The 23,513-nt window shown below is 41.3% G+C and overlaps 1 protein-coding gene across 1 annotated transcript in view; it reads left to right on the forward strand.

Annotated features, from left to right (window-relative positions):
* Positions 1-1,905: 1,905 nt before the first annotated feature.
* EFHC2 (EF-hand domain containing 2) overlaps positions 1,906-23,513 on the forward strand; it is a 55,594-nt gene continuing 33,986 nt past the window's right edge. Inside the window, exons 1-4 of the mRNA XM_005526607.2 lie at positions 1,906-1,947; positions 9,487-9,672; positions 13,993-14,143; positions 20,586-20,809. Of these exons, the coding sequence (XP_005526664.2) occupies positions 1,906-1,947; positions 9,487-9,672; positions 13,993-14,143; positions 20,586-20,809 (603 nt within the window). The remainder of the gene's footprint in view (positions 1,948-9,486; positions 9,673-13,992; positions 14,144-20,585; positions 20,810-23,513) is intronic.

Consider the following 23,513-nt stretch of genomic DNA (forward strand, 5'->3'; position numbering starts at 1 on the left):
CTCTGGAACTGGCTTTGGAAGCGATCTGGAATGCATCCTCCCTTATTAACAAGGAAAATGTTACTTCCATTAAAGAAAGAAACAGCCCTTCCCCCCACCAGCCATCCGTGAGAAACTCTCACTCTATTTTCTGTTTGAAATTTAAATTTTTGCGTAATGCCACCCACTGTACAAAATGAATGTGATTAAAATGATGGTTTCTCTAATTTTCAATTAAAATTTATTTTAAATGTTTACCTTTCCACACTAAATGCAAATGCAGATGTGTAGTACAGCACTGGGAAACCAGAAGGTGGAAACCCACTGACCCAGTTTCCCCATCCCAGTGGACTAAAATGCAAAAAAACCAAACAAAAAGCTGTAAAAGCATTCACCTCCCCCTCCTCCAAGCCTGACGGGGCCCCAGAGTAAAATGTGCTGTGTAAAAGTCACAAAATGAAAAACATTAAAAATTAATTGGTGCAGAAAATGGCAAATGCGGTGGGATTTGGCCCATCTGTGACCCCAGTTCCAGGGGTATTTGGGGGGCACCATGTCCAGTGAGGTCATTGCTCCTCACTAGATGGGAGAGAGCAACGGGACAAGGCGAAGCTTTGGTCCTGAGGTAAATTATCACAAAATCCTTTAGTTTAGAAAAGACCTCTGAGATCACTGAGTGTGACTTCTGACCGATCACCTCCTTGTCACCCAGACCATGGCCCCGAGTGCCACATCCAGCCTTCCTTAAACACCTCAGGCAGCCCATTCCGATGTCTTGTCACCCTTTCTGTGAAAAAATTCCTTCTGATATCCAAGCCAAACCTCCCCTGGCACAGCTCTAGACCGTGTTCCCTCCTCCTGTCACTTGTTCCCTGGGAGAGGAGCCTGACCCCCACTTGGCCACAACCTCCTGTCAGGGAGCTGTTGGGAGCCATAAGGTCACCCTTGAGCCTCCTTTTCTCTAAATTTTGAGAGATTTGTGATGAAAACAGCCAGTAATCCTGAAAAACTGAAGGAATTTATTTAGTGCGTGTTAGTGTTTGATTTAATATGTATTTAGCATTCAGTAAATAATGATGTGTAATAAATATCATATAAATGTATGTTATATATATTTTATATACTATTATACATTTATACATTATGTTTTTGTATTATAATAAAAATATATAAGTTATATATACATATAATATTGAGATCTATTTATAGAATTACTCAATTTATATGTATAAATAGGAAGGGATTTATTTCTACTTTGTTACTGCTGACTCTGGGCCCCTGAGGCACCCCCAGCGCTTGGTGGGGCCGGGGGTCCTGCAGAGAAAAGCCAGGACCTGCCTGCACCCCCTGGGCCGTATCCCGGGAAGGGTCGGTTCGGGATGAGCGGTTCGGAATGAGCGGTTCGGGTTGAGCGGTTCGGAAGGGTCGGTTCGGAAGGGTCGTTTCGGGAAGGGTCGGTTCGGGAAGGGTCGGTTCGGGATGAGCGGTTCGGGATGAGCGGTTCGGGAAGGGTCGGTTCGGGAAGGGTCGGTTCGGGAAGGGTCGGTTCGGAAGGATCGGTTCGGAAGGGTCGGTTCGGTAAGGGTCGGTTCGGAAGGATCGGTTCGGAAGGGTCGGTTCGGTAAGGGTCGGTTCGGAAGGATCGGTTCGGGAAGGATCGGTTCGGGAAGGGTCGGTTCAGAAGGATCGGTTCGGAAGGGTCGGTTCGGGAAGGATCGGTTCGGGAAGGGTCGGTGCGGGAGGGGTCGGTTGGGAAGGATCGGTCCGGAAGGATCGGTTCGGAAGGATCGGTTCGGAAGTGTCGGTTCGGGAAGGGTCGGTTCGGGATGAGCCCCCGCGGTCCCCGCGCGCCCCTCCCCGCCCCGTGACGTCACGGCCGCATGACGTCAGGCCGCGCGGTCTCCGGGCAGCGGTTGAGGGGCGGCCATGACGCTGCCGCTGCTGCCCGGCTTCTCCCGCCGCCGCAACGTGAGTGCCCGCCCGGGCAGCCTCCAGCCCGCTCTCCTGCCCACCCTCCTGGCCTGCCCCCGGGGCCGCGGGGGCCGTGCCGGGGCGGTCCCGGGCGGGGCGGGGCCGTTCCTGCCGGCCCAGCAGTTGGAGGCGGGGCGGGTCTGGTGCGCTGAGCGGGCCCGGCCTCAGCGGCCGGGTGCGGGTGCTGTGCGGCAGGACGGGCGGAGCTGAGGCTAGAACTGCGCCAGGGATGGTTTAGGCTGGACACCAGGAGGAGTTTTTTCCCAGAAAGGCTGATTAGACATGGGAACGGGCTGGCCGGGGAGGCGGTGGAGTCGCCGTCCCTGGAGGTGCTCAAGGAAAGGCTGGATGTGGCACTCGGGGCCATGGGCTGGGTGCCACGGTGGTGATCGGTCACAGGTTGCACTCGATGATTTCAGAGATCTTTTCTAACCTCACTGCTCCTGTGATCTGGTAACTGCTTTCGGGCAGTCTGAGCTCTTGTTGCAGCTCTAACAGAGCAGAACAGGGAGAGACAGATGCCCTCTACATAAACGAAAAAAAGGCTTCGCCAGAGAGGGCAATGACAGGGATGCTGATGTGCTGTTTCAGGGTTGCCAATACTATTAATACAGGCTAAATAGACAAGATGGTAATTTTATCACAGCAAACAAAAGAGAAGGCTGCCATCACTACTTCAAAATTTTTCATCAAGGATAGCTAGGAATTTGATGAACACACTCTGTAGTATGAAGCAGTGCAAGGCTTTAAGGCAGAATTAATGCGCAGCACTGTAGCTGGTACCTTCAGGAGGCAAATGAAACAATGTATTTTAACATTCTTAAAAATGTTAAAATACCTGGAAGAGAATCTGTTGTTTTCACACTATAAACACGTTGTGGCCAAGGTTGCCCATAGAACACGTCAATACCCCACTGCTTGAAGTGTTCCAGACCAGGTTGGGTGCAGCTCTGAGCAACCTGGTCTGGTGGAAGGTGTCCCTAGCCATGAAAAGGGGGTTGGAACTGAATGATCTTTAAGGTCTCTTACAACACAGGCCATTCTGTAGTTCTATGATAGAAAAGAGACAGGTAGACACAAAGCTGCCCAGGTGCAGGGAGCATGAAACTGTGTTGAAATATGTGGACTCCCAGCCTCACTCTGTGTGTCAGCACTGCACAGGTGTGTGCAAACAGGAACTCTTGCAAGACCAGCCTAGAGACAGTGAGGATCTTTCAGGCATCTTCCCTGGAAACAGTGGATGCTGTTGTTTTGGAAGGGGTATAAAAAAATCTGGTGGTGAATACTCAGTCTCTTGCTGAATTGAGATTTGTTTTGTTAAGGATTGGTTGTGTGTGTAACACTTGAGGTGGCTGCTCAGTGGGTGTATCAGCAGCACTGGAGTAGATGTGTGCTTCCAGCCTGGCTGGGTGGAAGCAGAATAGTTCAGCTCAGGGATATCTGTGTTTTTTTGTTCTCCAAACTTCAATTTAACTTAATTGATTCAATTTAACTTCACATGCTTGGGAAGAGTTACTGACAGAGCGTGTTGAGCACCCCATGCTGAAGTGTGTACAGTGAGTATGTTACGAGAACTAAAGGTGTGGAAGCTGTCACAAAGTGCCACAAGACAACATTATAAAACCATGGTTAGACCCTTGTTAGGGCTCCAGATTGCTCTTTCTGTCAGTCCTTGAAACAGTGGAGTTAATAATGACAACTCACCTCCACAAATGAGAGGCTGGGAATAACATATTTAAAGGAAAAAAAGGTATCACTGCTATAGATATATTGAAAAAGAAGAAATTGTTTCCACCTGCCAGGACTGTGAGCATCACCAGCATCACTTACTCCACAGAAACAACAGTGGCAAAACATTCCCTGAAGAAGGATGCCCAAGGGACAGAGGATTGTTGTTCCTATCAGCCTTTGGTTTATAATTATGGGTATTAATTCCACTTATTACTGTTTCAGCTCCTAGAGAAATTCTCTTGTCTCTACTCCGAATGCTTCCACCTGCCTCATCTGTAGACCCACAGAAGGCATGGAAGGGGAGTACATGTGTCTTCTGTCTACCTTGGATGTGTTTAATATGGTGGCTGGGCTGCCTCCAGAAAATCAGAGCTTTAGGGTAGTGTTCAAAATCAAAATTACAGTAGTTTGTGTACACAGAAGTCCATTCATAAAAAAAACCCCTTCACTTTGAAAGCAGAAGTCCAAAGATCAGCTGCTCATCAGCAGTGCCTGTGATTTTTTGTTGGTGGGTGATAAGGAGATCTAACAATACAGGTATTTTGAGCACCTGGTGGAAACACAGCATATAAAAGGTTTGCTCTATTACTGCAAGAAAAAGGTTGTGCATTTGGAGCCTGGACCATGTCAAGGATGGCTGCTCCTTATGGTACTGGATTGATGTCCTTGCCTATGTCAGCAGCAATGAGGAGGGTGAGAAACACGTATTCATATGGGTCAGATTTGCCAAGTGCTGGATGACCAGCATATTTTCTTGCCTGATGTTTGAAATCCCTCTCAGACAGAAAATTCTGTGTAACAATCCTCCATGACATTTCTTAGAGAATAGGACAATACGTTTATAGATCTCAGGGGGAAACAACATCCTTGAAAAACTGCAAAGAATTCTGTTGAAAACTTTAGTGGCACAGTAGAAATTCCACATCTTCCTTGTTTATTGCTTGGAATTCCCCTCAGCTGTGCTACTGTGGCCATCTCTATGTTTCCTGCCTGACATATTTTCTGCTGCTCTGTAACCCACAAAACAGGTCATTAGTTTTTCTTGATCAAGAACATTTGTCAGCCTCTTTATAAATAAGTGTGCCTGCTGGCCCTTCTTCTTTCCGTGGCCATCTTTCCCTGAACCCCTTCCACTACCTCCTGCCCTTCAGCCCTGCTCCCCCAGATCTCTGTCTGTTCACAGCCCCCAAACCTGAATCTTCCTGTGGCTGCCCCTTATGGCTGCATTTTGGGCCCTTTCCTTGATCCATCCGTTGTTTTTCCTTCCAGGAAATCACAGAATGACAGAATGGTTTGGGCTGGAAAAGGCCTTAAAGGTCATCCAGGCAAATCCCCCTGCCATGTGCAGAACACCTGCTAGATCAGGTTACTCAGGGCAACCTGACCTTGAATGTTTCCAGGAATGGGACATCCACCACCTCTTTGGGCAGCCTGTCCCAGTGTTTCACCACCCTCATTGTTAAAAATTTCCTCTTCATACCTAGCCTGCATCAGCTCTCCTTTCACTTAAAACTATAACCCCTTGTCCTGTTGCAACAGGCTCTGCTAAAATGTGTGTCCCTATTATTCTTATACTCCCCTTTAAAGAAAGGCCACAATAAGGTCTCCCTGGATTCTTCTCTTCTCTGGGCTGAGTAACCCCAGCTCTCTCAGCCTGTCCTTATAGGAGAGGTGCTCCAGCCCCCTACCAATTTTTCTGGCCTTCCTCTGGACCTGCTGCAATAGATCCATGCCTTTCCTGTACTCATCCACACTATTGGTGTTGATTAATCTTTCTTGATGGTTTTAGAGTGGCACCAGAGTTGCTGGCAACAATGTCGTAGGGCATTCCTTCTTTGCCAGTACCACTTAACCCCTGAACATCCTGAGACCTCTGCAGCAAGCAGGGGGTGATAAAAGAGTTGGAAATCAGTCACATGAATTTGACTGGCATGGTGTGTAGCATTGGCATTTATTTCTGTCACTTAGCTGAAGCAGCCAGGAGACTTTATCAGCAGCCTAGAATAGTTCAGAAATACCACAGTTCATCCTGATACAGGGTTTGAGCAGGACATCCATGGTGCAGCTGCTGTTCTCAAGGTGATAATTACAGACAGATACTGGGTACAGAACTGTGCTGCCACTCTTGCCATAGCTCCCTTTGGGACTGAGTTAAAAATGTGGCTTCTGGGCACTCACTGAGGGGCTCCCAGCTGCTGTGCTGGGAGATTTTCAGCCGTGTTTGGTTCAGCTGGAAATGTGTAGCTCCCTGGGGAGTTTGCTGTGACTCTGTATTACAGAGCAAGACGGAGCCAGCACGAGGCAGCATTCCCCGAGGACTGCAGGGCCTGAGTTTGCAAAGAGCTGCAGTCAGAGAACCCTGACCTTTGTATTAGTCACTATTGAGTGGATCCTCAATATTTTCCAGGCTGATCACACAGGAAATGTCCAGCTTTGTTCAGCAGATCCCCAGCCTGTTCAGTTGAACTGCATTAGCACAGCAGATACATTCAAGCTCTTTCCCTGCTCTCTAAAAGATTTCTGTTGGAGGTCGTTCAATGTGGAGGTAGCGTGTTCTGTCACTGTTTTAGGCCAGATGTGGTCTGAGTTCATTAGCTGAAATTTCCCAAATGGTTTTTCTCTTTTGTGATCCTCAATTATAACAAATCTTTTTCTTAAACTTTCTATTTTTGTTGTTCTGGATTTTTTTAAAGAAATAACTGTGCAGATTTTGAGAAGAGATTGTTTTGTCTATGGATTTAGGTGCTTTTTGGAAGAAGGGGAAAAGTAATTGTATGATTAGGAATCTAAAATAGTCTTTTTGTCAAACCCCAAAAAGTTACAGGAATGACACAAAAGATTCTTAACAGAATTGAAACTGTTTTGTCATATATTTTTCATATCAAATTGTAAGGATATTGTGATTTTAGCCCTAAATTCTGGAAATTCCAGCAGGGTCAGACCTGGATTACTTTGATGAACACTTTGCCATACTTTTGCTGCTAAACCCCAAAAACGTATGAACAGCAAATGCTTCTAGAAGAAGTTTGAGGACATGAAAAGCTTTCCTTTGCTCAGAAAAACTGCCACCCTCACTGTGCTTCACTAACTGTGCCTTTCTCCCTAATACATGCTTTGGTAATAGAGAGAAAATAATTAAATACTTGCTGTGAAAGTGAATCTGTTCTGTAGCACCTTCAGTATAAATCAGATATTTCTGCCTAGAAAATTCCCTTTCAAAATTCAGCTTGACTGTAGTTATTGTACATTTGAACTGCTAAATGCAGAAAGCTCCCTTCCTTTATGACTTCTCTCCAGCTCTTTCTCAGCTTACAGAGGAACAAAATTATTTAAAAAAGAAACAAAAGGAAGTTGAGTAGCACCCAAAGGAGAGAGAAGAAGCCATCCCTAGTGCAAATGTGTTACAAAGCAGGTGCCAGCTCCTGTCAGTGCCTGGCTGTTCCAGATTCCAGGAGAGAACCTGTCCTCACTTCTTGTGGGAGAGGTGGGATGACCACATGAAGCTCTGCTTGTGATACCTAAATGTCAGTGTTCACACTGAAGCATGACATTTTATATCACAGCTCACAAAGCTGTGCTGATACAAAATATTTAATTTTGGGCATCATTCCTGCAAATGTGTCTGGTTAAATTCCTGGCTAGAGCAATGCTCTGTGGAAGGGGGACCTACGAGCTCCTAGTCTGCATACAAGCACTTCCTTTTATTGATTTTCTCTTTTATTCAATAACTCTTATTCTTGAGTTATATCTTGAACAGTAAGTTTCTGTTGCCTTTGTATTATTCTTTAAATTACGATACTTTCTGCATGCTCTTTTATCTACCTTTGTTCAAAAAGCTGGTTACCTTTAAAGTGTCTCCTTTGGGGATGTGCTTCCATAGCTCTGATTGTTTCTGACCCCAGTATGTGAACCTTATTCCTTTGCAATAGCTGTTTCAAAGGGTACTGGCTAGCTCAGCTTTTTGTAACCTAAGCAAGGATATAGCCATTGATTATCATGGTATTAAAAATAATGATTTGTAAAAATAGTAAGTATTCTTTTTCTTACTGCTGTCCTTGCAAAAGTAGTGTGCAAAAGGATTTTAAGCGAGGTTAAGCTAAAGCAGTGATTGGGTCGTTTGTGTCAGCAGCGCTCTGTCTTGTGCCATTGGATTAGGAGCACCTGGAGGCAGGTGAACAGTTCAGACTATGATCCCCAATGTGCAGGAGTTCCTACAGACTGGGGTTGATAGTTCTGTTCCATGGGGCTGGTTCCTTGCCTTTCAGATTCCTCACTCTTTCATACTGGCAGAATGATATAACTGCTTGAGTACTTTCAGGTTTTGCAGCTTTACTGCTTGCACTTGTTCCCAGAACTGCTCTGCTGGGAGTGGGTTACGTTATCTTGGAGCACTTGAAAGTTGCCATCATGAAAAGCAGTATTTATACCATTTTCTGATTTATGATATTAACTTAGAACTGTCTACACCTTCTGAGGGAGTAGTGCTTTACACATATGTATGTGATAAGCAATGATGCCCAGTCTTCCAAATGGAGTGGGGAAGCAATTTTGTCCCTCTGCTACTCTACTGACATCCTGCCCGGGTGCTGCTGTGAAAAATTTTGCTGTCCAGCCTTTTCCTCTACATTTACTTTTCTCACCCATAACATCAGTTCCTCCCACTTCAGCCTCATCTTCCTTCATGCTCCCCCAGTCCCAGGTGAGGGAGGGCACAGCTCTGAGAGCCTCTCTCCCCTTCATGGATGTGCCAGGGAGCAGTGCAGGGTGCCCTCTCTGCTTAGCCATATCAAGTATTTTGAGGATTTGGGAGGGCAAGAAAGGGAAGAATAGCAGAGTGAGAGGAGCTAACAAGTCAGATTGCTGCTCATGGAAGGAAGTTGAGTTTTCCATTGGTATTTCCTATTTCTCTGTTCTCTTCTACAAGACTGATGTGTGGAGTCATTAGGGGATTCTGCCCAAGGCCAGCTCACACCAGCTGCCTCCAGTGCAGGGAACTGGCCAGCAAAGCAGGCAGCCTATTAGGAGGGACATTCCCAGAGACAGGAGTGACATTTATGTGAGCCTAGAAGCTTTTCTGTGTCACTTGAACACTGGCTCCAGCTCCAGCCAAGAAATTTGAGTGGGGAAGGTGGTTTTCTTTGCTATTGGTTGTTCCTATATTTTTAAGCACTCCATATTTAATTGCCTGAAAAATTAGTAATAATATAGAGGAATCACTACAGAAATCTTCTTTTGAAATACTCCCAGATGGAATTAATGTCTGCCTTTTGATTCAGGTCCAGCCTCCCAAAATTCAAGTGTATTCTAGTACAGAAGGATTTATTTTGACTCAGGGATGCAAGTGTAAATAAGATCTTTGACATGAATAATGAGAGCAGGCTGTTCTCTGAGTGCTGCTGAACTGTTTCCATTTGTCCTCTGGAGTGCTGTAGAAAAGGCCTTTCCCTTTTACCTTTCACAACAGTTCTTGAGAGTGACTTGATTCTTTCTCTACCACGTACCTGAGTCCTTATTGCAGGGAAGGAGTGTGGGGGGTAAATATCTAGTACTGTCCAGTCTCTCAGCCTAGGTAAATTACTGGAATATTATTCCATTTTTATCTATAAGACTGTCAAATTGACCACTGAAAAATGTCACTTCACTCACAGCATTCCAGTTTTTACAGGTTTTTAGAGTCTGTATGTAAAGTAAATATAAAGAAACTTTTGCATGATTAATCTTCCTTGCCTGGATCATCAGCTATTCTGGATTTAAAAACAAGCACACAGAAATTTTTTTTCTCTTTTTCTTCTGCATTTTTGACAGACTGGGGGAGAAAAGTTCCACAGATCACAGCTCTGTGGATACGCCAATAATGTTCCTATGCTGTTTGACAATAAACGTGGAATAGGAGGTGAGCTGTTACCTGGTCAGACCCTGAAAATTACCAACAGTGTGTTTCCTGAAGCAATAGGAAGCAGTCCTCCTTCTTGGATAGCATTTGACAAGCAGGTATGTAGAAAATCTTTTTTTTAATGAATAGCTACAATATGACAGAGTATAAGGACGAAATTCCATTAGTTAGATATTTGAGAAGATTATTTTGTGCATGCAAAAAAAGCTGCTAGATAGACAAAAAGAGTGGTAGTGGGTATTTCTTTAATTATGTTAATATATTGGACAATTAATATAAACATATGTCATGCCATACAGAAATATATAAAAATGTTTCTGTCTTGGAATACATTTCCTACAGGATTTAACAAAAATAAGGGAGTGGGCAGCATATACCTTTTTACTGAAGATGATGACATTAAGGGAATTGCTTGGCAACCTGGTAAGAATGAGTGTAAGGTAAATTCCAGTCCAGGAGAAAGTGTGCATGGGCACTTGGGAATCATTAAACTCAGTGGAGTGCTACATGCTTGGGATTCACTCATGCCATCATATTTGTATGCCCAAAGTCCTGTTCTGGACTTCTTTATGATTTGTTATTGTGTAATTGAGTATATCTGATATAGACACAGGAGTTTAAAAATTTAAAATTAGGGTTTTGTTTTTTTTTTTGCTTGTTTGTTTTAGTTTGGTTGGTTTTTTGCTTTTTGTTTGTTTGTTTTGTTTTGTGGGAATGTAGTGACACCTTTAAAGTTAGAGAGTTAACAAATAAATGTGACTTGTGATGACAGAAATCTTGTAGCACATTGTTGTTGCTTGCCATGTTTAAATTCACATTAAATTCTACTTAGAGATGTTTTATTTCTAAAGAAAAAAGACTACAATCAGGGAAGGAAAATTATCTAGAAAAAGGAATCATTCAGCAGATCACAGAAATGTTGCATGACTAAATGATTATGGTATTTAAATATTGGGAAGAAAGGCAAATCTCATAATTTTTGCTTTATAAGAGAAGCCATGCAGGTAATTGGAGTACAATTACACATTCATCTTTGGCAGAGCAGAAGCACAACAAGAAAGTGTAAAGTGTCTGAACAGCTCAGTGCCTTTGGTTGGCTTTGCCCCTGAGATCCCTGGTATTACTCACAGAGCACCATGCTTGGGTATGACCTGGTCCAGTGTGCTCAGGTGTTAAGGCTTCAGCTGGACCTGGACTTGCTTTTCCTACTCCCTTCTTGGAACAAAGAGGGGTATATTGCCTCCTCAGGCCTTGGATCCAAGTCTGTGGAATCAGGGAGTTCAGTAGGAGGCAGAGAGATCTTCCAGTGAGCATCAGGTCCTGCCCTTGGCTGGTGAGAGGAGCTTGCTGGCCTTTGGCCATTTCTGGTCTAATCTACCTGTGCATCCACAGGGCAGTCCAGGACAGGAGTTTGGAGGTTCAGAATTGGCCTCTGGAGGGCTCATGGGTTTGTATTAATGGCAGATTGTTACAGGGTACTTACCCAACTAATTTAGCTCCCCCAGTTAAGAGCCTGGAATGCAGTTCTGTCCTGCAGTTTGGGACTCAGCAGAATGCACTTAATGAAAAATGGTTTGAGTGGGTGTTTATCTTTTAAAATGTAAGCTGTTAAAATTCTACCCACTTTGGCTGCTGACCTTCAATAGTACCATAGTAACTGGAAGAAGGACAGGCACAAAAAAAACTTAATTGTTAAGTAGGCTGAAAAGTAGTCTTAGTAATTTCACCTGCCTAATAGGAAACAGGTGTAAATTTAATTTCTTCTACGATTAAGTGCACACACAAGGCCTCCTGGGCTTGAAAAGATGTTTATAATTTGACTACCAGGGGTGCCAGGGAAACTTTGTGGCACTTTGCAAAGTGCTACAGAGTTTATTCAATATTTTATTTATTTGGTATTTTTGGTTTTCATAGGTAACATTTAATTTTTTAAGGAGTGGGGATGGGAACTTTGTAGTTCTGTACTGCAGATGAGACTCAAGTTAGGAAGTGTTACATTTTGAGTATTTTTAAGACTAACTTTGCTCCAAAATGAAAAGTAAGTCATCTTAATTTCTGTTCTTTCCCCTCCTCACGCTTCCCAAATCATCTGCTTTGATCTGCAAATTCACAATTGGGTGCTGAATATATTTCAGTCACACACTAGCATGTTGATAAGGTCATAAAGAGAATAAAGTGTGAGTGCAAAAGAACCTGCACAAACTCTTCAAATGGGATAAACCAGGGCATAGGTGTGTGCTCAGAGAAAGAAATAAATCCAGTGTATTAAGGATGTGATTGAGCTTGGAGTTCTGTGCAAACAGACTGCTTTGCCTGGCTGGTGTCTCATGAGACAACTGTTCTCAGAAGAGATCATTGACAAAATTAAGAACAGTTAGTGGTGAAACAGAGCTCTTGAACAGTATGTTCATCAAATGTCCCTATTCTAGTGGGACTGTCAGAATAGGGACAAGAGGGTGTAGAAGTTTCCATGTCTCCAGTGATTTCATGGCTTATCAGCAGCTGGATGAGGAATGAAATTCTGGTCCTTGTCAGTTGAAGCCCAGGATGTTCAGACTGGGATGCAGTGGTTCTACCATAGTACCTTTTATGTCCCCTGGAGTGTTCAGGAGATTTATACAGGGCTCCTGGTCGTTCCAGAAAAGTAGCTGGAGGCCAGGAAAGATCATTTGGGCACCAATAATGGAACTCTACACCAGTGTTTAGACAATTGGAAGGAGGAAGACATGTTCAAGGTTGACAGTTTGTGTTGCCTTTTTTGTATGTCACATATTTTGTCCAGTGTTTTTGTGCTTGATACATGAAACAGTGAAATCCACAGTTAAAAATGTGGGCAAGTATTAATTTTTAAATTTATTTTCAAGTCTATACATTGTTCAGAAACTTGCATATTGTACTAATTAAACAAACTATAACTGAGTTTTCTAGATTCCTTTGTGTGAAGATCTAATGCCATCAGGTTTAACAGGTAATGGTTATGTCATTTGGTTATAATTTAAATATTATTTTTCTAGTGGTGGAGGATCACAGTGCAGAAAAGTTGATGTCAGAAATGTGTCTGTCATAGTCTTCAATGGTTGCCAAAAATCAGTGGGATCTGAGCCTCTGAAATAATTTCTGGAAACAGAATTATTCTCATCTTGCAGTTAACCTGCTTGAGAGAAGTCTGAGAAGGACACAGGATGGCTCTTGTGTGCTCAGGGCAAGCTGCTACTTCTCTCTTTCCAGATGTAAAAAAGGAGGTTGTTCTTGTGTATGAGGTGTTATAAAATCTCTGCTATCAGTACTCATGGAGGCACTTTGAGATTCCCAAAGGCACATGCAAAAGGAGTGCACACTATTAAGCAGTGTCTGTCATGCAGGGAACTCAGCCAGCTTATCAGATTTCAAATATTTCCAACTCATACTCTGCTAGATGCTTGTTGAAACATAGGGGACAGCTAAACTGTTTGTTTTTCAGTGCTTCAGGTTGTCTTGTGAATCAAGAGTAAAGGTAATTTCATTTATTAAATATAATCAGTGTGGAAAATAAAGTATAAATTAACAGTGATTTGACCCAAATGCATTGGAGGGACAGGATGGAAACCTGTTTTAATTAGTGCCTTCCTGCACATACTTACTAAACCAAGCATCCTGCTAGATAATGCACTTGGGAGTAGATGCATCTCTCACGTTCCCTTAACGTTGGTGTTGATGGTTAAAAACTGATACCAAGAAGTGCAAAATTTGTGTAATGGTGTCTGAGTTTGAGCTGGGATCTCCAGGTATGAGGGCCAGTGAGCACCTACCCTGTGAAGGGTTTTTTTTTTTTGCATCATTGCTATTACAAGAGACCATGGAGAGAAGTTGCTACACTCTGTGAAATTTCCTCACTCACTGAACTGCAGAAGCAGGGAAGTTTTGAAATGCCAATATCACAAAGCTGCAAGTGCCTCCTGAAAAACGTCATTTCTGTCTGATAGTCTTCAGTACCATTTATTTGAACACTTGCAGGATCTGCTTAAAAAGAACTCTTTCCACTTACCTTGATGGTAAAGCCATTGCTGTCATCATGTACTGTATTTTCTAGTAATTCATTGAATAGCAGTCTAAAATTTGCTTCAGTACCTAGGCAGCTCATTGTGTTATCAAAAATGCTTTGTTTGGAAGATTTTCCAAGCAACCTGCTGATAGTTTTGTATTTGATTTATTTCTTTACTTTAAAGTTTCATCTCTGCTTAGATGTTGTGATAATAAAAATGCCAAGCAAAGAATTTTAAATTTATGTGCTTTAATGTGGATTTCTGGTCTTACATTTCTGAGAAATAAATCTACCTCCTGAAATCCATACATTTAGTTACTTATACAAGTTTATTTGACATATTTTGCAAAAGTGTTGGGGATTTTGCTGCTTTATATTTATTTATTGTTTTTAATAGGTGTTGTGTTTTGATGCCTATTTTGAAGAAGAAGTGCCTGACAAAAATCAAGAGCTGTATAGAATCAGACACTGTAAAATATATTTCTACCCTGAAGATGATACAATTCAAGTGATTGAGCCCATAGTGAAAAATAGTGGCATAAATCAAGGTATCTGTTTTTATTGTCACCCTTTTTTCTCCCCTTTATAGCTCTCTTCAGTATGGTCCTGGTCCATTCCAAAGGATATATAATGTGAGTTCTTATAGCTAAAGTGGGGTGTAAATGCACAGGTATAACCGAATTTTCTTGTTACAGAGAATGATGTGAACATTTTTATTGTCTTAGTTTCTCAAGATGTGGGTTATATAAGGCTGAATCCTCTCCCCTACTCAATCATAGAATTTTTTCTCTAATGTAGTAATTTGAAATCATATGATGGTAAGGTCTTTGTCAGTGTTGTGTCACTTCTGCGAAAACAATTTGTGTTCTAGATTGCCATCCCTGAGCCTGGCTCCTCCCATCTTGGCACTGACGGGAGTTCTGTGGCAGCAGCTCTGTAATTGTTCTTGTGCTACTCCAGTGTCTCTGCCATTATTGAAGACAAGAGTCTTTTGTGTCTCTGGTTTTTGGTTCATTTATGATTAAAGTGCTTTTGGCACAGTAATTCTTCCTTGATGCCTCTTAAGTTGAGAAGGTGCCTTGCCTCAGTGTCACATCCCTGCACTGGGACCAGTCTGAGGACTTCAGGAGGAGGGTTTACTGCGCTGATTTACTAGGGTATTATTGGACTTGGTTTATATTAAGAAAATGTGATCTAGCAGTCAACATCCTGTTGCAGAGGGGGAACACAGCTGCTGCTTCTTTGTCTTTATGGGTCACTGCCAGAATTAAAAGTTTTCAAGGGATATAATCCAGAGAAGCAGGATGTCTTGGGATGACCGCACCTCCTAGTCCCCAAAGATGTTTTGTACATTTTATACATTCTTAGCACAGCAATTTTCAAAAATAAGTTAACCATTTAACTACCCTATTCTTTTCCCAGATCAGCAGATGCTATCAATTTCTCTGTCTACGGAGTAAGATAATATTTAAAGATGTTATGTGCATCATTACTGTTAGGACTGGGATAAAATTGCCTGTGAATCTCTTAAACCGGTACTTCCGGTGCTGCTGTCCCTGTGTTGAGTAGTTCTCGCAAGAAGTTTTGTAGGGTCATCAACAGGGACTGAAATTGAATGCAATGAAACCTCATCCTGCTCCTACCTGGACAAGTGCTTTCTCATGTTTGGGCTCTTTCCCTTACCCCTACCCTGCACCCATATGTAAGATGTGGGAGACATCATCGGGTTTAGGTTTTCCTTGTGTGCCCCAAGAGTGGGAGCAGCTGCTTCTGGGGTTTGTGCTTTAGAGTAAATGTCCACTGATAAAAGAAGTACAGAGAGTCAGAGGTGATGCCTTTGAGAGAGAAGGTGGAAGCCAGGTTCTTTAGAGCAGGATCAAGCAAATTCAAAGCTGATTCCTTTGAAGGAGTTATTTTCATTGTCTTTGTACTATGGGTGGTGCAGGCTGCCTCTTCAACCCTAATGTTCCTGGCAGTCTAGTCCTGTTCCTTTAGTGACAGGAAGGCTACAATTTCCTCCTGTTTCCTTGGTTGTATCTTTTGTAAATGATTGTTGGAATCACCTTTGATACTGGACCGAAAATTAACTGAATGGTATTAGAGAGAAACAAAAAATTTTACAGACTTCCATTCAAGGATATTTTGAAAGTCTCCATGAGATTGTTGGAGTACTTTGTGGGATAAATAGATATATATGCAACATATTAATCTGACGGATTAAAATCAAATGTTCCAGGATCTCAAAAGTGCATTTAATTTATTTGTCACTGTACCTGGGCTGGTAAGGAAGCTCTGTGTATTGGTTGTGTTTAGGAAGGAAGAAAAACTGTAGATTGAAAGGCCCAAGGACTATTTGGAATGTGTTTGGGCTTCACAGTTGATGCATAGATATGGGGCCTATACTTTATCGTAAACATCTACATAAATATTCTTGTTGTCCTAGAAATTAATATGATGTAGAGTGAAAGAGTTGATGGAGACACCTATCAGAGGATTCTCTACTCGCATTCACTTGGAGTTTGACTTCTTGCTCTGTAATTGAAGACCAATGACAAAGTTATTATGGTAAAAGCTCTAGATATTTGTTGTTGAATACAAAAGCAGTGTTTCTTAAAAGTATATATTGAATCATTAACTGCTAGTCTTACCATTTTCAATAAAGAATTGTTCTATTTCCTCTTTTAATTCTATCTATCTACCTATCTACCTATCTACCTATCTACCTATCTACCTATCTACCTATCTACCTGTCTATCTATTATACATTGTTCATATCTTTTATCCTGACTGGGAATTTTTAAGCCCAAGAACAACAGGAGTGTAACTGTCTGCATTGTGAAGCTGGTAAACTGAAGCACAAAGGAATGAAAACTTACCCATGATCTTACAGAAAAAGTCTAAACAGGGTGAGGAGCTGAACTGAACTGAAGTTCAGGATCTTGACCATTATGCTGCACTCTGCACATCTACTGAAATACAGCTTTTCAGTTAATTAAAATTCCAGAGATTTGTAGAGGAGAATTCAGCTGTAGGAGACCTTGGGTTGCTAAAAGGCAAACTGCGTTGAACAAAAGAGCACAGGTTTGTGAAGAAAAAGGCATGGGGACATCAGGAGCAGGATGGGTTCAGTCTGTGTGAAGAATTGGAGAGTTGCACTGGCAGGAAAGGGGTTGTGTGAAGGAGGAACAGCAAAAGCCAGTGATGGATAAAGTAGAATTGAACTACTGAAAGCAGAAGGTGCTGGTCATCTTAACTTGGATGTTTGCCCTGTCAAAAAAGATGTAAATCAGACAGCTGGAATGGCTGTTTTCGAGAGCCTTCCTGCAGAGAAGGTAGAGCTGTGACAGGGTAGATCAAAGGCAGATCTTATCTTGGCTGGTGAATGCCTTGAGGCCATGGGGTTACCAATGCTTGTGCCATAACCCACAGATAAGACTTTGATTGTCTGAATGGGTGTCCATGAATGGTGGGACTGGAGAAATGCAGTTGTTTCCCATTGTACTTTTGTAGTGCTTGTGGTTTTGTGGAAAGAAATTTGGAGAGGTTACAGATTGCTGGAAGATCTGCTGAAGGAACAGTGGTCAAAGGAATTTCTAAGTTCAATTATGATTTTACAAAACTAAAACAAATTGGCTTCAGAGAAAAAAAAACCAGAAAATGGTTCTTTTACCATTGATCAAAATCTCAAAGCAATGAAGTAAATGATCTGTGGGAAATGTTTCAGTGACTTTAAAAACTGCTTTATGAAATTGTCTGCTGTACTTCGACATGAATTTGGACTTAGAAGGTTGCTACTAAATAGCTGAAATTTAAACTTAATTTAATTTTGGATACTGCCGTGCTGTTTGGCAAATATTAGAAACATTAGAAGAAATCTGTACTGAGGAGGGAATGCAGAGACCTTGAACTTGAGAAACCAGAATCAAAGCAAGAAACAGCAGGACAATCACAGTGGAAAAGGCCCAAGTCAAGATAAGGAGAGAAGGATGGTAAATTTGACCACATAACAAATTCCGAATGCTTCTTCCATAACCAGAATGATAATTACTCTTTCAGTATAAAAAAAAATCTCCTATAGAGAGTCAGACTAGATATGGCAGTTGCAAGTGTTTTCTACATATAATTCCCAGTTAACAGGACTGTGGCTGGCTGATACTGTATTATCAAAAGGTCATTTCTATTCCCATGGGGTTGGCTGTAGCTTCCAGTGCAATCCAGACCCTGCAAGCCAGAGCAGAGTGGAGCAGCTGGCTGGTTTCCCCAAGGTCAGCCAGCTGAAAAAGAGAGTGGAGCTGCCTCCTGGCTGTGTTCCCAAGGCCGGCTGGCTGAAGAGGAAAGTACAAGTGGGAAAGTGAAGTTGCATCAGCTCCTCCAATATAACAGATTATCTAAGAGTTTAAGCCTCCCCCAAGGCCTTGAAATAATTGTGGTTTTGCCATATTTGATGGTGGCCAAATCATGACCTTGCTATGTTCTGGAAGGGAGAATAAGTGAATGTAAGAAGCCTCCTTGTTTATTGGGATGAACCCTTTGTGTTGCAGGAATAATGGTGGCTTCTCCTCCTTTCTGTGCAAGCAGAGCATGTACAAACTCCAGGTATTACTCATTCCTCTCCTCTCTCTAATGCACTCTTGTGCTGTGCAGAGTCAGAGAGCTGTGCTGAGGAAACTGGGTACCATTTAATTTCTTCTACACAGAAGAGAAGCAGCAGAGACCAAATCATTTGCTGCCCAGCTTCGTTGTCAAAAGGCCTTCACTACTAGTGAGATCTCCTTAAGCAGCTGCTGGGGTTGCCAAATAATCCAAAGTCCCAAGAGAAAAGAAGATAAGCTACAAATTATGGTGTGGGAGCTCAGTGCCACCACCACTGTCAGAGAAAAGCAGTACCTCAACTCCCTTTCCAGGAGCATGGTAGAGCAGAGCTTTGTGCTTTATGCTGACCAGATGTAAATATTTCAATCAGTGCTTGGTGATGCAGTAGAATATCCTGCTCAATAAACTGACAACCAAAGAACCATCAGGAATAGCAATCCATCCTGAAGCAACCTGAAAACTGCACATTCAGATGATCCTTCAACAGCTTGTAACAAATTTCTAGATGAAATTTACTATTTTCCAGAAGGAAGAACAATTTTAAAATTATGAGACCTAACCTCAGATGATCAGGTTTTATTAAATTTCAGATTCAGCATTATGAAATGTACCCTCTACATGTGTACATCAGGCACAGTGATACCTAATAAAAGCAAAGGATTGCTAGAGATATTATCTTTACAAGACATTTTCCATTAGGAAAGAATTACTTCTCCCTCAGAACAAAACGGGTATGAGTGTTTCAGCCTTAAAAGTGATATGAAAAACAAGCTGACGCTTATTCACCAAATCTGAGATGAATATAATCTCTGAAAACACCTCATATTAGAAAATCATCAACCATTATATTTTAATTAAAGTGATGATTCAACAGAATTTGCATGCTCTGACTTACCCCATTATCTGTTGATTGACCTAAAAATTAGCCAAAATCAGGTAAAATATTTGAAAGTATATGTTTTTGTTAAAGCTAATGCAATGCAGTTTTACATCCCATTAAAATGTGCAATTTCCCACATTTTCTAACATCTTTCATGAGGATACATCCTAAATAGGTGTATAATATGTTTAAGCAGATAGAGGTTAAAGTTTATTTTACAGTCAAAGATCAGTAACCAGAATGTTGGATTTGGTACATGTGGAATATCAGGATGATTAAATAATTATTTTAATGAGAACATAAAGTAAATCTGCTTTGTTGCTTTATTCCCCTGAAAAATAAAGGATATGTTTTCATTGTAGGAATTAGAACTTAAGAAATAACTCTGATAATGTAGTAAAGAAAGGTATTTAATACAAATTAGTCCATAGGGAGATGAACAATAAAGAATTTCCATGGACTAACCTAGGAACAAAGCCCTTCAAATGCCAAACAAAGCATACAATGGTATCTTTTTCCCTTCTGCTCTGCCTCTATATCCCCTTTCTCCCCAGGTCCCCTTGAGTTGGTTCTAAAATTCCTGTAAGTTATTTCTGAAATATTTGTGGTATCCCTAAATCACTGATGTTGGAAGGGATACCCTAAGTCCATGCCCCTGCCGCAAACAGAGTCAGCTGGAGCCAGATGCCCAGGCAGGCCCATGTCCTTTTGGGTTTCAAGAATCTCCAAGAATGGAGACTCTGCAACCCTTTTGGAGAGCCTGTTCCAGTATTTGATCACCCTCGCAGTAAAAAAGTGGGTTTGTGTGCTCAGCTGGAATTTTGTATCTTTTAATTTGCTCTCATCCTGTCAATGGACACCATGGAGAAGAGCATGGCTCCATCTTCTTCATTCCCTCCCATCAGGTATCTATAAACTTTGATGGTTTTCCCCACCTCAAGTCATCCCTGTTCCAGACTGAATAGACCCAGCTCTCTCAACCTTTCCTCATATGAAAGATGCTCCAGTCTCTTGCTCACAAGCAGTGAGTACTTTTGAAGCATCACCCATTTCATCAATGTATTTGAGAGTTTACAGATGATAGGTCAATAGCAGTTTCCTTGTCTTTTAATGTGTTTAATCTTCAAAAGGCAATAAAATTCAATGCTGTCAGGATAACTGTCCTTTCATTTAAAGATTATGAAGAAGAAAATTTAAGTATGTGATTACTTTGTCAAAGTTAAAATATCTTTTTTTTTCTCCTTCTTCTCTCCTTTCTTTCTCTTTTGGATAATGTTCTGTTAGACTGTGGGTTGTAAGGTCCTGGCTCTGTATTTTTGAGATGGATTCTTTGCTTCAGACCAGCAATCAGCCCAAATCACCTCTGTTGTCTCTACTTTCCATATGCTCCTTAAGGAAGCTCAGTTTGATGTCATACTTTTTTCCCTGCTAAGGCAGGTTTTTTCTTCTCTAAACTTAGTTCTATTGGGATCTTAAAGCCAATATTATTTATTCCATGAATTTATTCTGTTTTACAGGAACTATTGTTCGACGACAGCAGATTCCACTTCCATCTCCTCATGAGGATCAGTTCTATACTATGTATCATTTCAATATCAACACAGAAATAACCCTTTATGGTCGAAAATATAAGATTGTAGATTGTGACCTGTACACAAAAAATTTCCTGAGGAAGATAGGAATCAGATTAAATCCTCCTGCAAGCCTTCCAGACGATCCATACATCACAGAGCGGCAAAAGGTCAGCAGGGGCAGCAGTAGTAAACACTTGATTTGACTAAAACTTGATTTGAATGCATATTAGTTATATGCATTACACACATTATTTCCTTAATATCAAATAGAAATTAGCTATTTCAACATAGTAAAACCCAAGAGAAAACTTTGATTTAAAAATTTTGGTATGTAGCTCATTGTAATATATAAATAATTTTCTCTTAATGTGTTCACACACCTTTTAGAGCAGAATAAAATTAATCAGGAAAAATAATATAAACCTTTCAGTATTAAACTGAAAAGAAATAAAAAAAGTGTACCTATTACATATTCTACTGTAATTTACATGTTCTACTTATGATTTTGCTTGAGCTAATCTAATGGTAATAAACTTTTAAAGTGTTTAAAGGAAGATCTAATTGGAATTATTGTTCCAGCGTACCTATGGCTTCCTGCAGACTCCTTTCTTCTATTATTATGTTATCTTTCATCTCTACATGTTTTTAACCGCTCTTTATATGTGTAAAGCAAATTCTTCTGCTATACAAAAAACAGTGTTCTGCAGTTTTAAGACTTGTGAGGTTTTATTTGCCACTCTCTTCTCTAAGTGTCTGGGAACACATAGACACAAACATACACACCTCCAGAAGTCTCAAAACTCCTAGATGCTATCTGGATTCTCCTTTGCAGGAATATTTTTTTATTATTTTTATTTATTTATTTATTGTTTTCATCTGGGAGTAGTAATGGGAGTGATGTTTTCTGTTGGGAAGAATGACAAGTTTCTTTCAGTTCTGTTTTTCTTGATTAATATGAGTGCAAATGGCACTTGACCTGACTCTTAGGACTGCTGGCCCACAATGTGCAGCCTGTTATGACAGATCCAGCCTGGTCCTTTGAGAGCAGCAAATACTCTGTGTCTGTGGCATCCTTGGTGCTCACAGTAAGAAAACTGCTGCAGGTCTCAGCAGCAGTAATGGAAGGAGACTATGGCTGAGATGTGTAGGACAATTTCCATGTCTCTGAAGCACTCTCAGGCCAACAAGTTGGTTTCATTTCTGCTGCCAGGCTTGTGCTGTCCCCCAGTGAAAAGCAGCATTTTTAATACATCTGGTTTTGTGTTGTGGTGACTCAGCCTGGCCATGGGTTTCTTTTCCTTTACTCAGCCCCTGTAGGTAACAGCTGTGTATATAAACACATGCTGAGTTGTCTTGATACTGTCAGACTGTGTCAACATTTTGTATGGTACTGCATAACCCACTTACGTTTTAATTTTTTTTTTAACAACAAGCAATACATTCAAGAATTTGGCATATCGGTCCCTAAACAGGATGGATAAGGGAAAAAGACTTGAGAAATAAAACCTTCAGAAGACAAAAAATTACTAAAATCTATGTCTTCATGTTCTCAGTTGTTGAGGAATTCCAGAAAAGTTATTTAGCAGATTCTGGCCACCTTATGCTTTTACTTTTCTGTGCCTAATTTGTGGAAGATAATTTTTTTGATTGCTCTGGACTACTTTGAGCAAAATTAAACTGGTTTTCACTGGACTACTAGTACATGGCCAGAAAATGAAGGAATGAAGGAAGGCAGGGAATGGGATGAGACACAAAATGAGGCCAGTGGAAAGTGCAGTAAACCATTTAGACTCATATTTCAGAGAATCACAGAATTGTTTAGGTTAGAAAAGACCTCTGAGATCATCAAGTCCAACCTGTGACCAATCCCCTGCCTTGTCACCCAGACCAGAGCACTGAGTGTCACATCCAGGTGTTCCTTGAACACCTCCAAAGATAGGGCCTCCACCACATCCCCTTCCAATGCTTAAGAACCCTTTCCATGAAGAAATTTCTCCTGTATTGTTTGAGATGGTATTCCATGGATGACAATGGTGTTACCTGGTTCTGTGGCTGTGTTTGGTTGCCTGTTGCATCTTCAAGGGTCAGGAAGGAGGAAACAGAGCACTGGGAAGATAAATAACTTGGTTCTGCTCTCCTTATTTTTAGATTTGATGCTCTGAAAGAATGGGCCTTTTCCCTCTCAGATTTTCAAGGCCAGAAGGTGTGTTACTGGATAAAGAGAAGTTTAGGCAACTATATAAACTGTCCACAGTCAACATTGTTTTCTCTTCAGACAGTTCAGTTTACATTGTCTCATCAATGTCTTTCACCATTCTTCTTTGGAAGCAATTTTGTAGATGAGAAGGATTAACTAGTACCTTTTATTGGACTTTGGACATGTGGATTTTGACTTAGGGAAAACACTCTGTTCAGGTCCCCATTTATATATTTATAGCAGTATAGAAATGCAGTCCTTGGACTGGATCATGATCCAGATGAACCCAGTGCTACTGGTTTTGTAAGAACCATGACTGCAGGAAGCACCTTGTCTTAGGTCACATCACCTGGAAAGTATCTTTAGTTGAACATTTGCTGTTCCTTATCAGACCTGTTGGATGTGCTTTGAGAGGAGAACAAACATCCATGGTACCTAGCAACAGCTTAGCATGAATCAAAAGTTAAAAATCTGTTTTAACATTGAACAACAGAAAATACCAAAGGGAAAATAATTAATTGATTCTTTAGACCACATTATCTATAAGAAATAATTTTTAAGGAAGTAAATCAGCAAGAGTGATGCTATTTGGTGTTTTAGTCATCTGATTACCACAGGCAGTTTCCTGAAAATATGAGCTGTACTATAGATAATTTAACAACTCTCTGATCTAG

This window comes from Pseudopodoces humilis, chromosome 2 (genome assembly GCF_049639895.1).
Source record: "Pseudopodoces humilis isolate 2021_Gansu_Grassland_sample_001 chromosome 2, ASM4963989v1, whole genome shotgun sequence".
NCBI lineage: Eukaryota > Metazoa > Chordata > Aves > Passeriformes > Paridae > Pseudopodoces > Pseudopodoces humilis.